Raw genomic sequence first — 17,806 nt, forward strand, 5'->3', positions numbered from 1 at the left:
AGGTGGGACGCTAAACAGCCCTGACACGACGGCCCTCCGACGAGACAGGAGGTTTGCGCAGGCCCAATAAGCCGCCTTTAAAAACAACTATTACGAACGACATAGAAGATAATACGACTCGATACAATCGGCAACGACCTGGGCGACGAATAAAGGATCACGATTGGAAGCTTGGAACATGGAACTGCAAGTCGCTAGGGCTTCGCCGGTTGCGATAGGATAATCTACGATGAATTAGATCCCGCAACTTCGATGTCGTAGCGCTGCAGGAAATCTGCTGGACAGGACAGAAAGTGTGGAAAAGCGGGCATCGAGCGGCTACCTTCTACCAAAGCTGTGGCACCACCAACGAGCTGGGAACCGGCTTCATAGTGCTGGGAAAGATGCGCCAACGCGTGATTGGGTGGCAGCCAATCAACGCAAGGATGTGCAAGCTGAGGATAAAAGGCCGTTTCTTCAACTATAGCATCATCAACGTGCACTGCCCACACGAAGGGAGATCCGACGACGAGAAAGAAGCGTTTTATGCGCAGCTGGAGCAGACATACGATGGATGCCCACTGCGGGACGTCAAAATCGTCATCGGTGACATGAACGCTCAGGTAGGAAGGGAGGAAATGTATAGACCGGTCATCGGACCGGATAGTCTGCATACCGTATCGAACGACAACGGCCAACGATGCATAAACTTTGCAGCCTCCCGCGGAATGGTAGTCCGAAGCACTTTCTTCCCCCGTAAGAATATCCACAAGGCCACATGGAAATCACCTAATCAAGTAACGGAAAACCAAATCGACCACGTTCTAATCGACGGTAAATTCTTCTCCGACATCACGAACGTACGCACTTACCGCAGTGCGAATATTGAATCCGACCACTACCTCGTCGCAGTATGTCTGCGCTCAAAACTCTCGACGGTGATCAACACGCGTCGGAGTCGTCCGCCGCGGCTTAACATTGGGCGGCTACAAGACGGTAGACTAGCCCAAGACTACGCGCAGCAGCTGGAAGTGGCACTCCCAACGGAAGAGCAGCTAGGCGCAGCATCTCTTGAAGATGGCTGGAGAGATATTCGATCCGCCATTGGAAGCACCGCAACCGCTGCACTAGGCACGGTGGCTCCGGAACAGAGAAACGACTGGTATGACGGCGAATGTGAGCAGTTAGTTGAGGAGAAGAATGCAGCATGGGCGAGATTGCTGCAACACCGCACGAGGGCGAACGAGGCACGATACAAACGGGCGCGGAACAGACAAAACTCGATCGCAGGAAGACCAGCAGGAAGATCGAGACCGTGAAGAGACGGAGGAACTGTACCGCGCTAATAACGCACGAAAGTTCTATGAGAAGTTGAACCGTTCACGTAAGGGCCACGTGCCACAGCCCGATATGTGTAAGGACATAAACGGGAACCTTCTTACGAACGAGCGTGAGGTGATCCAAAGGTGGCAGCAGCACTACGAAGAGCACCTGAATGGCGATATGGCAGACAACGGTGGCGGTATGGTAATGAACCTAGGAGCACGCGCGCAGGACATGCGACTTCCGGCTCCGAATCTCCAGGAAATCCAGGAGGAGATCGGCCGGCTGAAAAACAACAAAGCCCCTGGAGTTGGCCAACTACCAGGAGAGCTGTTTAAACACGGTGGTGAAGCACTGGCTAGAGCGCTGCATTGGGTGATTACCAAGGTTTGGGAGGATGAGGTTCTGCCGCAGGAGTGGATGGAAGGTGTCGTGTGTCCCATCTACAAAAAGGGCGATAAGCTGGATTGTAGCAACTACCGCGCAATCACATTGCTGAACGCCGCCTACAAGGTACTCTCCCAAATTTTATGCCGTCGACTAACACAATTGCAAGAGAGTTCGTGGGGCAGTACCAGGCGGGATTTATGGGTGAACGCTCTACCACAGACCAGGTGTTCGCCATACGTCAGGTATTGCAGAAATGCCGCGAATACAACGTGCCCACACATCATCTATTTATCGACTTCAAAGCCGCATATGATACAATCGATCGGGACCAGCTATGGCAGCTAATGCACGAAAACGGATTTCCGGATAAACTGATACGGTTGATCAAGGCGACGATGGATCGGGTGATGTGCGTAGTTCGAGTTTCAGGGGCATTCTCGAGTCCCTTCGAAACCCGTAGAGGGTTACGGCAAGGTGATGGTCTTTCGTGTCTGCTATTCAACATCGCTTTGGAGGGAGTAATACGAAGGGCAGGGATTGACACGAGTGGTACGATTTTCACGAAGTCCGTCCAGTTATTTGGTTTCGCCGACGACATTGATATCATGGCACGTAACTTTGAGAGGATGGAGGAAGCCTACATCAGACTGAAAAGCGAAGCTAAACGGATTGGACTAGTCATCAACACGTCGAAGACGAAGTACATGATAGGAAGAGGCTCAAGAGAGGTCAATGTGAGCCACCCACCACGAGTTTCTATCGGTGGTGACGAAATCGAGGTGGTTGAAGAATTCGTGTACTTGGGCTCACTGGTGACCGCCGATAACGATACCAGCAGAGAAATTCGGAGACGCATAGTGGCTGGAAATCGTACGTACTTTGGACTCCGCAAGACGCTTCGATCGAATAGAGTTCGCCGCCGTACCAAACTGACTATCTACAAAACGCTTATAAGACCGGTAGTTCTTTACGGACACGAGACCTGGACGATGCTCGTGGAGGACCAACGCGCACTGGGAGTTTTCGAAAGGAAAGTGTTGCGTACCATCTATGGTGGGTTGCAGATGGCGGACGGTACGTGGAGGAGGCGAATGAACCACGAGTTGCATCAGCTGTTGGGACAACCATCCATCGTTCACACCGCGAAAATCGGAAGACTGCGGTGGGCCGGGCACGTAGCCAGAATGTCGGGCAGTAATCCGGTGAAAATGGTTCTCGACAACGATCCGACGGGAACAAGAAGGCGAGGTGCACAGCGGGCAAGGTGGATCGATCAGGTGGAGGACGACTTGCGGACCCTCCGCAGACTGCGTGGTTGGCGAAGTGCAGCCATGAACCGAGCTGAATGGAGAAGTCTTTTATGTGCAGCACAGGCCACTCCGGCCTTAGTCTGATGATAAATAAATAATAAGTATATCATAAGATGCTGACGTGGAAACGACATACGTACATATTGTATTGTGTTGACTGGGAACTTTACCTTCTTTGCAAATATAATGATGGTCCGGAAAACTTACAATCCGTGTTGGGGATGCATGAACGGAATTAATTAGTTATTAATTTTCAAAAGTTTAACGTTGATAATCAATAGTTTCAATGGGTTTGTAAAATTGCTGGATCGAGTGGATTGATAAGAATATCTCAAAAATCCATCGAAAGATAAAGACACTATTAACGTTTGAAATCTCTCCCAATTTCGTGTCTATTTCGAATTTGAAATTTTTCGTTTTACACCCTGCATCCAAACCTTCCCCTTAGACGTAGTTTACGTCAAAATATTTAGAATTTCTTTTGGCTTTTTTGGAATTTCTTCGGGAAATTATTTGGAACATCCAGAGGAAATTCTTTCGTTTCGGCGTCGGCAAATGCAAATGTGAACCCGTTGGCATAATTTTTAGACTGGAAAAGCCAGAAGACAAGAACAAATATCTCAATCAAACTATAATCAATTCGATTTTAAGAACGGCTACGCTGTCTTGAAGATTGAAACAAGATGTACATTTGTCCGACGTTTCATCACGGGGATGGTGTCTTGATTATCATCCCCGTGTTGAAACTTCAGACAAATATACATCTTGTTTCAATCTTCAAGAGTGCGTAGCCGTTTTTAAAATCGAATTAAAAATATACAGTCGATTTCTCAGTAGTTAACTATAATCAATTCTTTGAAATTTCTCGGGAAATTCTATGGAATTTCTTTGGGATTTTTATCGAATTCCTTCGGACAATCTGTTGGTATTTCATCGGGAATTTATTCGGAATTTCCATAAGAAATTCTTCAGCATTCCTTAGGCATTGTTTTTTTAGAATTTCATCCATTCTTCTTTATTGACATCGCATCTCTTAACCAGAACATTGTTGCCTTCAGCTTAGGAGTGTTCCCAAATAACGTGACGCTATATAAAGAAGAACGGAGTCAGTGAGATGAAATGCGATTGTGCAGTAGCTCCTATTTTTAAACAGCATCTAATTATTAAATTATTCCACACGCGTGTCTTTCCGCTCAACTACGGCCGCAGTCATGGTTAGAGTCTCTGATTATTATCTTATTATGATTCATGATTGGTGAAATATTGACACAGGTCTACAACATTGTATTTTTCTATAAGAATTATTAGCAAATAAATGTCATGCCGGTGGTAGCGAACGGATTAATCATTCACAGATTGTTCAAAATCTGAACTTCAAATCAATTAATCTTAATTAACATATAGCACAGCTGGTTATAAATATCGACTTAACAAAAAATAAATACGAATTTGATTTAGTTTAAATTGACTTGTCCCCTTCGAAATGACAAATCGACAGCACGACCTTCGGCTATAGTTTTGCGAAACTTTACTACGTCTCCTAACAAAATAATGTCACCGAAATTGGCTACGGTTATTCACTTTATCATTGGAACATAAATGTCAAACGGGACCCCATCTCTACTGGATTTGATTAGCATTTTGCATTGGCCTTGCTCTGGGTGAGCGATCTTCATTTCTTTCAGCTTCTTACCCCTTCACAGCCGATTCGCGAGATTTGCTCTCCCCTAGCGCTGAGCACGGTGTCGTCTTACGCTCGCGCAACTCTCTTCGAAGCAGACCATCTCAATTCTCAAAACACCAGAGGAGGTCTCTGGCTGACCGCAAGCCGTGTCTCGCTGTGCACTTAACGGGTCCCTAACGACTCGGTCGATGACGCAAGAGACCTCCGAACGCGCGCGCACAACTCTTTGACTGCATGAGTTGAAAGTGAATGTGGTTGGCCCGCGATGATGATGTGCTGCCGCGCTGGCGACGACGCGATGCGCAAGCAACGAGAGTGAGAGTGAACGGGGTCCCCATCGTTGTCGTCGTCGGGTAGGTCCACTGCATACGCGCGCCCTCAGCCACGTGAGAGTGAGAGTTCTTCTCGGCGGTGCTACGCCGGTCTTGCATCTGCGCTGGTGGTTTCTACGCGGAGGATATCAGGCGCAAGGCCGTTGTCGAGTTGGAAGTTTATAAAAATTTGTTTAACTAATGTGGCAGAAATTCAGTAGGCCACGAACGGTCCGACAAGGTAGACGTGAACTCTCTGGCGCGACATCTGGACGTGAATCTCCTATGGACATTCCTGCTGGGGCGGACGCGTACTAAGTTCGCCTAGAACATTGCCGTTGCATAAGAATAAAACGGCAAGTGCTAGATCTAACAGAATCGATTCTAATGCGTGAAAATAACGAACCGGAAATGAATCGCAAGTGATATTTTGCAGACTGGTGGTAAAATATTGTCGATCTTGTGAGAAAGTTTTCCTACAACGACTGGACAGGTCGTTGAGGCCTCCATTTTCATCTGAACCCAATTTGGGAGGTTTCACGCCGCTGGGAAGATAAAGTGCCGTATCTGGTTGCACCCTAAGTGGTAGCAATTCAAAAACCGACTTGCGTTGTGAACAAAGCAGTGGGAGAAATACCGACACAATAAGTACCCAACTGTGTCCCGTCATAAGAGGTGATAAATCATTAAAAGTTGAAATCAAGTCTTTTGTGTTAAATTCGGCGCCCTCTTTCTCTCGGTTGGCGAACAAAAGAGTCGCGAAACAAGGCGCGGTGAAATTTGCAAAACCTGAGTGATTGAGAAGTTTGCAGGAAAAAAATAAGGAAAGACAAGAAGAAGTAAGCAATTAGTGACATCTCCCTGTGTCTTTTTTTGTGTGATCATTCCTGGCGAAAAGTGAGAGTAAAAGTGACAACTCAAAACGACAATCGCACATTCAGAGGAAAGTTGAACCACCCCTGGAGCGGAGTGACCGGAACCATTATCGCCTGTGACATAAGGAAAGAAATTCGAGTCTCGACCAGTTGGATTATCTTTTGTGTTGCGAAGGGAGTGTCGTCAAGTGGTGCGTGGAGTTAGTTGCAATTACGGTAGACCAAGCAAAAAAAGAAAAATAGATAGTGCAGACCGAGTGTAGGAAGTAGCCATTAACCAGACCAACCGACGAACGGAAGACTTTCCTGTGGACTAACGACAAGACGGATTGCAGGATGAAGCTGTTCATTGTGGTAAGTGCAGCTGGGTAATTAATTCTGCGTGTTTTTGCCGTTCGTCAGATTCGAAGTATGATGGGTGGTGAGTGGCGGCTTTGGTGGTACAACATAGTACCTACTATACTATGCGGCATGCAAGAAAATTGTGAATGCCAACTGCAAAAAAGCGCTTAATTTATGTGATCAAGGACGTGATCCTTGAGAATTGCAATTTTATCTGGCACAAAAAATCGGAAAGAATTACATTATCGTAAATACATTTGATTTAGCCTTCGACAGTAGATGGAATATAAGTTGTATATAAGGTTTAATGACCAACAGTGGATTAATAGTATAGTCCCCTCGCCAATAGTGGACAATCTAAGCAAAATTACTGTTTAAAACCACAGTTATTAACCACTTTTCTATTAAATTTTATCGCCATAAGTTTTCTTGCTTTATATTAATAAATCCAGCAAAAGAATGAAGATTTTGTTTTTGATGTCGTATTCAGGTGAATAAATTCACTGGTGATTAATAACAAGAAAGTGTAGATAAATGCTGTTAAATATGCACCAACTATATGAGCATAAACTATCGCTTATTGGTTCGACAATTCTCGCTTAACTTTTCAAAAGGACTTAAGTAACATTTTTTTTAATAATTAATTTGAGTACTGCAAACAAAAGCTTTCATATTGGTCTGTTGATTGCAGTACTCAAATTAATTGATGAAAATGTTACTTAGGTCGTTTTGAAAAGTTAAGCGAGAATTGCTCCATATTGCGACCTATTTTTTGGTTCCTGTTGAACTCCACCCATTCATTTAGAGTTCTTGTTATCTATACTAAACAAATATAATCTAAAAATTCTGTATAAAATCTAGGCTAAAAATACTTTTTGATTTTTTTCAAAGATTCTGCATAAGATATAATGGATGCCAGCGCCAGGCATAACTGACGATTTGCCTAGTGTGCGTTAGGCATAAAAGACGTTAGTCATAAAATGTGCCAAAGACCTGCCTATGACCCATAGAAAAGTGTATTATGCCTAACGATTTTATAACTAACGTCGCTCACCTTCTTCCTGTTCCCAATGACCAACCTCTCCCTCTAGTATCTTCTCAAAATAAAGTATATGTGTTTAAAATGTGGTTGAAATCGATCAAGGGGTTTAAAGTTATAGTCGTGTCCCGCAGGCTGAACTGAATTTCGAATTCTTGGTAAAATTTGTTGCTTTAAAAAAGTGGCTTCTTTTTCTTCTGCGGCTTCATATTTCAAACTGGAACATGGCCTGCTTCTCATCATGTAGTAACATTTCCACAGTTTTTAATTGAAAGGATTAAATGCCAAATTCAACTAAAAAAATATCTGGATTCGTAACTAAACAAAATACGTTAACTATCAACAATCTTATCAATTTTTTCATGCTGTTGATTAAGTTGATGCAGAAAAGGTTTCAGTAAATTCAATTGACCGGAAGGCATACAAACACGGTAAATAGTCCAGAAAACAGCATCAAAACGCAAAGCATAAAATCAAAATCATAAAATTGGTTAACAATTTGGAAAACAGTGAAAAAAGCTTAAAATATTTTCTGTCAACTGAGCCGAAATGGCGAAAAGAATTTGTTTGTGCGAAGTGTGTTACCGATTCGGGATCTCGTTCCCAACTAGGTTGTCAAATACAAAAAGCCAGCGCCTTCAGGCCTTTCATTGGCCATATTGTTAAATTTAATTTCAATGAATCACATACAGTGGTTGGTTTCCTATCCGCCACTGCCGTACCAGGCGCTAACGCATAAATAAAATAGCCAGCATGAGTTAACCACCTGAAGTTTGTATGGCGAAAGACATCTAAGGCAGATTTTCACAACAGGAGGAACACAAAAATCTATTTGGTACCAGTTATGTAGGAAGGTGTCTGCTACTACGCCAACCAAATATTTTTTCGATTAAGATGATTATTTTAGATGCCTTTCGCCATACTGATTTCCGAAAGTTAACTCCTAGTGTGCCGCTCAAAGTAGGCGATTCATTTGAAAATACTATACCTTAAACAAAATGTGTTAATAAAACATGTGTGCTAAATTAATGATTTCGTGTGTGTTACTTCTACGTGAAGTTAAACGATTTACAATGATATGGAAATGCCAATATCATCTTCCAAACTTGGACGTACATGTTCATGATAGCATTAGAGGCGAAAGTATAGAATTGATAGTTCCGTTAGGATACGGCAGGCATGAAAAAAAAAAAAAAACATTCTTCATGCCTGCCGTATCTTAACGGAACTATCAATTCTATACTTTCGCCTCTAATGCTATCATGAACATGTACGTCCAAGTTTGGAAGATGATATTAGCATTTCCATATCAAAACATGTGTGATTTCTAGACCCCCTCTCCCCTCTCTGACAGGCTTTCTTAATATACCAAGTATATGCACTATCACAAAATCTTTGAAATTCACCACATGTTTATCTACATACATTTCCAAAAGCCCAAATCTAGCGTAATAGTTTTCGTACAGTGCAGAAAATCAAATTACGATTGTTCAGCATTACTAAGCAAACGATCTCCCATTATTTCAGCCCTATACGCGTAATGGTTCTTTCATCTCGTGTCCTTGAAAAAAATATTGGAAAAGCACGTGGTTTACAAAATGGCCGATTTCTGGCTTTATTGTATAATCACCTTAAGGCATAGGTAGGAAATTGTTGACATGATACTCGCTTTGATGACAAGGTTCGTTTTGGTAAACGGTCTGCCGTGTATAGCGTGTAGTTTGAATTAAATCATAAAAAAAATCGAACGGATGCTAATCACACAACTGGATGCGAACTAAATTTCCACTTTCTGATTAACTTTCTCTGCCGCACAAATTTCGACGACCGGCCGATCGCTCTGCTTACTGGAGAAACACGAGGTGAGGGACAATCTGCGGATAAGAATAACAAGAATCTTAACAAGGAAAGAACATTAATAGGTAAAATGTAATTTAAATTATTCCATATTTGGGGCATGTGAATTAATGTCAAATCTAATCAGTTCACAGTCCTGTTTTGTCGAATTCAATCTAAAAGTAACCTCACACCTCAGAAATCTTGTCCATTGATTCTGTTCCCATTTCCGCCGTATTGTATTTTAAATCGGGCTGAATTTATAATTTTCTACAACGGCCTAATTATAATTTTCCATAAATATAACAATAATTATAAAATAATAACAACGTTAATAATAATCAAATCGTCACCCACCAAATGTAACTGTGTTTTAATTTCAACCTGTGAATCATAAAGTAAGATAAACGTTATACAAAAGGATCGCCAAATTACCGGTTCCGTTCAATCCACTGATTAAACTGACCAGATTTTAATGCCTTCGGAATAAGCAGAAAAAAGTCATTAAAATAAAATTGTATGAACAAATCACACAGAGAAACACCTGTTGTCATTAACTGATAAAAACCTTAAGAAAAGCCGATCCATGGAAAATACATAACGGCATAGATGGCATTATTTTGAAAGGAACACTAACAATGTGTTTGGTTTTAGATTTTGGAGCTCTTTGGAAGAACCAATGAAAAAACGGGACAAATAGTGGATTTTTAGATTACGAAGGGACAGCACTCTCTGTTGCCAAAGCAGATTCGATGGATACGGGGAGTTGACCAAGATTTGTTTATGTACAGGTTATCCGACTTGTCAATATCCCCAACTCAGCCATCTTGGATTTGTGTATGGAATTTATGCTCCTTTGTTTACGTTTTGCACTGAAAATTTATGTTTCCCCCCCGCGCTGGTTATTCCCATCTACTGACGAAGTCGGATAACCTGTACATAAAAAAATCTTGGAGTTGACTGATATCCCATCGTTATTAAGGGTATGCGATAACACACTTTTTCCTAACGAAACGAAACGAAACGAAATTTAAAATGTCTTTGTTGATTCGGATCGAAACGAAACGAAATAAAGATTCCTTTCGATACTTCGAAACGATACGAAATCAAGGTTCATTAAATTCGAAATTTTTCGAAACGAAACGAAATTTTAATTTTTTTTTTCCGCGGAATTTTTATTAAATTGTTTTTACATTATGTACGCTATTCTGATTTCACTTTTTCGAAGTCGAATAACTGTTTTGCGACCAAATAAGTTACAATAACAGAAAAGGCAGTCTATGATAAATCGCCACATTCTCGCCGCATATACCATTAGCGATAAGACAATACCCCAGCATTTGTGCCGCTTTCAAAGAAATTCTTCGTGAAGCGTGTGCTCCCGAATCTGATCAATTTTATATCAGTTTTATATCAGTAAGTATATAAAAATAAAGAAAATGTGGGATTTTTCACATACCTACGGATTCAAATTTCGTTTATAACCTTAGTTCACTTAAGAATTATGTAATTATGCTAAAGCATACTTCATATTGTCTTGTCAGCGTGGACTAAGTACTGACTTAGTCAAAATTAGAAAATGAATGCTTAGATTTATTTTTTATTCAGTGGGATACTCAATTACGTTTCCATATCTGCCAGGCGTATACGCAGATAGAACCAAAAGGTATTCCTTCTTATTCTTCGTCTACATATATAGCATACATTTGCTCACTAAGAAGAATCCTGTGCACCTTTCTAAAATGTACGAAGATATGTATTTCCGATTGAATTTAACAGACCCATACTGCCGTGAATCGCATATCTGTCCCATCTTTGCTGGGTTTCCTATTCATATGGGACAAATATGCGATTCACGGCAGCATAGTCTTATATACAATCAGCTCGACAAACTGAGCTATTGTCTGTGTGTCCTTGACATATGAGAATAGCTGTTATGGTTAGTATAAGCTGAAAGCAATCTTCAAAGAACTTCCAGATATTTTAATGATCTTTCAACCCGTTATGGATTTTATTTTTGCAAATTCCATGCGAAGATCTAGAAATGTCCACAAATCTGCAATGTTCCTTACATACAGCACCGTAGCGTGCGGTTGGCCAGGTTGGCCTCCGCCAAGGGCGCCATTCTTTAGGGGGCGCCGAAATCAAGGATTACGCTATAAGCAAAAGACAAATTTATTTAGTTTAGGGTTGGTACAATGGTAGAGATACGTCTTATGACAAGTGAGAGATATGTGGAATAATCTAGAGCAAGCCAAAAATATTGCCTTTTTTCTACATCAACATGTTATATGGATTTGGTTTAGTTTTGACTGCTAATCCGATTTCTCAAGGACTTCTAAAAACCGGTTACAAGAGGTCAGTAGAAAAAAGATTAGAAAAAGATATAATATTTAACAAGTTATTTGACAATCATGGATTTTGGTTATCAACATTGAGTGAATCGGATTATTTAAAATTTTAGCTATTACATTTAGGGCCACCGAGGGATTTCCGGAGCCATAATGTTTGATAGCAGTGACTATTCGCGAAATGTAGAACTTATTGAAGCAGTGCAGCATTCATTCAAGCGTTTTTTGTATAGAAAATTCTATTACCCTTATGAACCATATCAGAGAACAATAAGTCGCATGCAGATCACATCATTAACTGATCGTCGGCGCGTCCTTGATGTGTCTACGCTTCATCGACTTGTACATGGTTCTATTCAATGCAGCATTACTAGTGACCTCCAGCTTTGGTTTCCCACCCATGGTCTACGTCAGTTGGATCTATTCTTCATCCCTAGATCAAGGACAACCCTGGGAAAAGCTGCACCTCTTTCTCGTTTATGCCAGACTTACAACGAGGGCTACAACAAAGTGGACATTTTTATGGAGCTTTCACAATTCAAAAGGATTGTCCGAAACTAGCAGCTTTGCTAAGCTTTAAAACTTTATTGTATTGTGGTCCGATTATTGGGTAACCCTGTAGGACACTATACAATGAATAATATATGAGATAAATAAATAACTTATTTAACTAAAAAAGCACAATTCACACTCAAATTCATTGGTTTGAATTTATTCAGCTTTTTTAAGTGGACATCTTTAAAAGGTTACATTCATAATAAACCGATTGACAAAATCTAGAAGTGCCTTTTGTTCTTATATCCGGAAGTAGTGGTATGGATTTTTGTGTAATTTATAGTTCAGGTAAATTTCCCGTTTTTAGGGGTTTTTTTAATTTCTTCTTATTATAATCAAATGTATATTGGTCCTGAGGTGGACGGCAATTCCGACCATTAAACAACCCACAGCATAGTTGAATTTTTTCAACACAAATATGTACAGGAAGTGGCTTCAAACTATCGACAGACACAGTCCTGAGTTAAGTTTTGCTTGATCCAAACAGATCCGTTGGCGATTTCGACCACCAACCAATCTACACACCATACCATTATTTTTGATTTAATTTGTCCTAACTGGGTTCAGTGGTCCAAAGTTACATTTTACTTGATCCAAATACGTTCAATGGCAACTCCCGGCCACCAACAAACCCACTCCAAAAAATGGTTTTCCCTGATTCGACTAGATCCGGTAGAAACACTGACCTTCAACCATCTCACCCCAGAGTGAAATTTTATTAACTGTTAGGTCCAGAAGTGGTTTCAAAACACCGTCAGAATAGGTCCGATAACGATTTCGATATAAAACCGACGCATTTCAGTGCTGGATTTTATTGAACCGACTAGACCCAGCAATGCGAAGGCTCTGAAAAAAAAAACCTTAACATTTTTAATGAACTTCCAGCACGGCTGGAAGGTCGCTTAAATAACTTGTGAAATAATCAAAAAAAATATCGACATTCTGCAATTCAAATGAACTTCAGGAACAAAAGTTCTTGTTCTCTTCACAGTATTGAATGATGTTTAAACCACTAAACCTTCTAATTTTACTGTTGATGCATTTCAAATTGTCAAATTGTTGTTAAATTTTCCGATTTTTATAATAAAAAGAGGGGCACCAAATCATGGTTTCGCCAAGGGCGCTAGCAGTCCACGCTACGGCTTTGCTTACATATTGTGCAAATAGTCAAAGAAGAGCTTATTAGCTTGATTAACTGTACACATCGTAGTTGCTAATCATGATTGGCCGAGAAAAAGCAAATATCCACAGCTCACCAATTAAATAATATTCTTGGGATACAAAAAAGTTATTCTTATTGTATACCGCCGGAAATAAGTATAAAGACAAGCATGATTTTCATACATTTTCATCATGATTGAGGATCGATATCTCGATTCGTAGCGATTCGATTTGGCTGAAATTTCACTAGGCACCTGTTTTTAACTTGAGCTTTCGATCTTTGAGTAAATTCTATACATCTTTGTTGATTTTGACCTCAAAATCTGGAAATAATTATAAAGACACCACTTTTTTATATAGAGCTCCATATAACGGAACTGTCTTTATAATTATTTCCAACATAAACGTGTATAAGCAGTATATATGCATAAATGTAACTATCGTTGACTAAAAATTCAAGTCATTTTAGGCTTGTTGGCAAAAAATCAGCCCATTAGAATCGCTAAGAATCGAGATATTGCCCTCCCAATATGGCCATTTTGTATGGAAACCGAGCTTGGCTTTATACTTATTTCCACCATTTGCTTCGGTGTTTCCAATTCATGACCAATAATGATGCTGGTAACGTGCTTAAAGTCAATTTAGGATTAGGAGAGGAAAATTAGTTTAACACTTATTGTTATAAGAGACCAAAGAATGCTCTGCATCTACGTGAGCGCTACGGGAAAGGAATCGTTGGTTAGTTGAGAAGGAAATTCGTGTGAAGCCCCTTGGTAAGCGACAAAATATGTATTGCGAAGTTATTTTGAAAACAAGAAGACGAAAACTGTGTTTCAAATCAATCCAATGCAAGATCAATGTGTTTCGTTTAATAATCTTCTACAACACGATCGATCCCGCACTAAATAATTTTGTGCTCTTCGATGCAGACATTAGTTTTATCACTACACGTTCTTCCACACTAGTTGGTGTGATCAGCATCAACATGATCGATTGCAAACTGGTTTAAAAAATTTCTGCTACGCGAGGTGGATTTTTTTCACTTCGTGATCTCCCGGACTAACTGCCGTCCCATGACCAGCATCCACATGATCGTTTCCGCATTCATATAGAAGAAAACTACATACGAATTTATCGACTAAGAATGAGGTTGTGTAGTAAGTGTTAATAGGAATATTGTATAACCTAAAGTTTTGAAAACAACTTTACGATTATGTTCAGCGGCGCAGCCAAAGTTTTTGATAATATAAAGTATGGTTTAAGTTTAAATTTGTTTCGAAATTCCGCGGAATTCCGTTAAATTTCGTTAGAAGCTAGTTTTTTCTAGCGAAATTTTTGAAATTTTACGAAACGAAACGAAATTAAGAAATCAGATTTCGCCATGCTCAAATTCCGCGAAATTCCGCGGAATTTCGTTTCGAACCACCTGAAACGAAATTTTTCGAAATACCGCATATGCTTAATCGTTATTAGCTGGTTATGGAACAACTTCTCGCAAGGGCAGCTGTTCTATAATTGGTAATACGTCCATGTACTTAATGGAATAGTGTGGGTTCAAGTCCCATCGGCAGCCGAATCTTTTTTCGCAATATCTCACAATATCAGCAAAAATGGACTATTTCGGTGGCATCTCCATGGATGCTTACTTGCTGTTAGGGATTCCATCCATCTCCCTCCTTTGCCGGCTTGTGATTCTGCTACCGAAGGGCAACCTTCTGTCGTCGCCAAACGATTAAGTTTTGCACTTTGAAGAAAATTAATCACTGATCTCTTCTTTTGTATAAAATGATAGACCGGAAAAAATCAATTTCATTCCCAACGACCAACAGAAACAAAGCCAAAGAATCTTACCAGAAAGGTTCACTTTCTGCCGACGACACCCAAATCGATAAAGACGCTAATTTAGAGGAAGATTTCTACAGCAACCACCCACCGTGACCGTCGCTCAGATCGACAGACGTCAAGCTATTATGTTTTGTATTATGAAAAATTTCGACTTGGGTCAAATTTGTCTTTTCAATAAAACGTATTTTGAATCATTAACAGCTCATAACCAATTTCAGATTCTTGCGAGAAAATTTTACAAGATGCTCTGAATTTGCAGACTTTCCCATGCTTCGGAACCGCTCTCTGTAAAATCCCGATCAAAATGGCTCGTGCGCGCCGGTAAGTAGCTTTCTTATGTCTAATGAATTATTCCCATTAGCCCCGCCCCTTCGTTAATCATTATGAGTGCACTTCATATTTACACTCGTAACAGATTACAAAGACTAACGGGGCTAAAGGGCTTACTTTATTGAATACAAGAAAGCTGTTTCCCGGCACCTAATATCCATTTTGATCGGGATTCTGCTAATTTTTCTTTTATTTCGGGCACTTTAGAGGATGGTGTCATCTAGGATTGTGTTGTCCTCCACTGAAAGCCAGACAAGTGGAGGGATACGGCTGATAAGTCGTATTAATCCCTTTTCTACGGTTGGAGAACATATTCTACCAATTAGGAGCTACTATTCGGCTTCTTGCGTTGGGGCCCTCCTTGGCCGTGCGGTAAGACGCGCGGCTACAAACCAAGACCATGCTGAGGGTGGCTGGGTTCGATTCCCGGTGCTGGACTAGGCAATTTACGGATTGGAAATTGTCTCGACTTCCCTGGGCATGAAAGTATCATCATGTTAGCCACATGATATACGAATGCAAAAATGGTAACCTGGCTTAGAAACCTCGCAGTCAATAACTGTGGAAGTGCTTAATGAACTCTAAGCTGCGAGGCGGCTCTGTCCCAGTGTGGGGATGTAATGCCAATAAGAAGAAGAAGATTCGGCTTCTTGATTTACTATCCATTTTTTTCGATCTACTATCCATTTTAATTTTCCTTCCATTCCGAGATCTCTTTATCTCGATGATCCCTTCAATATCGAGATAAGGACAGGTGACTGTGGTACTAACTCGTCTTGTGATAAGTTATGATAGTTTGTGGTGGCATTTTGTTAAATAAAAATGCCACCACAAACTATCATAACTCGTTCATATCATAAGTAGATATACACTCTTTTCTTCAATATACATAAAAATGAATTTCGGTATGTCTGAACCTTATAGACTCCGAAACTAATGAACCGATCGGCGTGGAAATTTGTATGCAGAGGTTTTTGGGGCAGGGGAAGGTTCTTACGATGATTTGAGACCCCTCGAACTTCTACGTCTCCCTTCACTACTGCTGATATTTCATCGAGAATTAGAGAAATCGGGGCAAAATGAGCACCTTAACGTAGTGTAACCAGCAAAAAGTCTGGCGCAATCAATTCATCTTTCTTTTTCTCTTCAGGAAACATATTTATTGAAGAAATTTCAGCATCAGTTCGAGGTATGTCTAAAATAATGCGATTTGAACTAAAATTGGGGAAAAATGAGCACTTTATAGTATTCTGACCAGCGTGAAGCCCCGCACAATCGATTCATCGCACTTTATCCCTTCGGAAATCACTTTTTTTTTGGAAATTTTTCAGCTGCTGTTGTAATAAGTAGAATTTCGATCCTTTTTCTTTTGAAAACCCACATCGTGGAATGGTCCGGATATTTCAAGTGGACCGAACGGTTTACCAGCGCTCTGATGATCCAAACCAGACATGCGTTCTTCAAGCCTGTTTGGTATAAATAATCAAGTCCTCGGCTGTATATAATTGTGTTATGTCACTGTTCACTGCGATACTGAAATTTTCACAGCAGCACATTCTCTGGACAATATTATCTGCGTTTATGGCGAGTATCTCATTGAATCTTTGATAGACCAAAATCACGGGCTCCGGTATTTGTTCAGTGTCTTCCGAGCAGAGAAAGGAGCCTGCCTATTCATTTCTTTAGAGATACTTCCGGAAGCATCCATGTCCTGATAGAAACTGAATCGGATAGAATTTCATTTCAACATGCTTTTTTCAATCCACTTGGCCACTTTTGAGATAAACTGAGTCCATCTGCCGTTAACAGTAGTACATATACCATTTTGTTGACAACTTCCCAGCGACTCGGTTTTTGAGGTTTTGTAGATTCTGGTGGGGAACATTCCTGTAATCACGCTTAGTGCTTTTGATGCTCGGATGCAGGTTCACGACTCTTATACTCATCAACATTACGTGATACTCGGAAGTGCCTGGTTTTGCTAAATTTTCAGTTTGCAAAAGCAGAGTTGTTTAACATTGTTATAATTACAATCATCTTAGCAGTATTTCCACATGCGTATTTGACGTGATTGTTAAAGTTGAGCTGGTCATGAATTATCATTTCCAGGTGCCTCACTGCACAGTTTAAGCTGATTGTCCAATCATTATCCATGATTTCTACCTGCTCTATTGCATTTGAAAATCAGCAACACCTCGATCTTGTGATGGGCTATCGCCAGCATTCTTTCTTTCATCCAGTTTCTCAACAAGTCTATTGCGGTGACCACCTCGCACTTGCATTTCGCAACTGTATTTTTAGAACGCGACACATTGGCTTCTTCTCTTCGCACCCTACTCCAGACGGGGCGCTTCTCTTCACAAAAAAAGGCAAATCTACTGTCTTAATTTCCACCTATAGCGTTCCATGTTCAGCCGGCTCACTTGATATAATGTGACTGCTCGCCTGATCTACGTCCTTTTACAAAATGATCTG

General features: G+C 40.7%; 1 protein-coding gene across 2 annotated transcripts in view; it reads left to right on the forward strand.

The window, feature by feature from the left end:
* The first annotated feature begins 5,198 nt into the window (after nt 1-5,198).
* Nucleotides 5,199-17,806, forward strand: part of LOC134210799 (bromodomain-containing protein 4-like) — a 194,656-nt gene continuing 182,048 nt past the window's right edge. Inside the window, exon 1 of one of the 2 annotated variants that reach the window (XM_062687076.1) lies at nt 5,199-6,226. In XM_062687076.1, coding sequence (XP_062543060.1) covers nt 6,209-6,226 — 18 coding nt within the window. In that variant the 5' untranslated portion in view covers nt 5,199-6,208. The remainder of the gene's footprint in view (nt 6,227-17,806) is intronic. The other variant, XM_062687077.1, reaches the window with a different exon arrangement.

Source organism: Armigeres subalbatus, chromosome 2 (genome assembly GCF_024139115.2).
Source record: "Armigeres subalbatus isolate Guangzhou_Male chromosome 2, GZ_Asu_2, whole genome shotgun sequence".
NCBI classification, from domain to species: Eukaryota; Metazoa; Arthropoda; class Insecta; order Diptera; family Culicidae; genus Armigeres; species Armigeres subalbatus.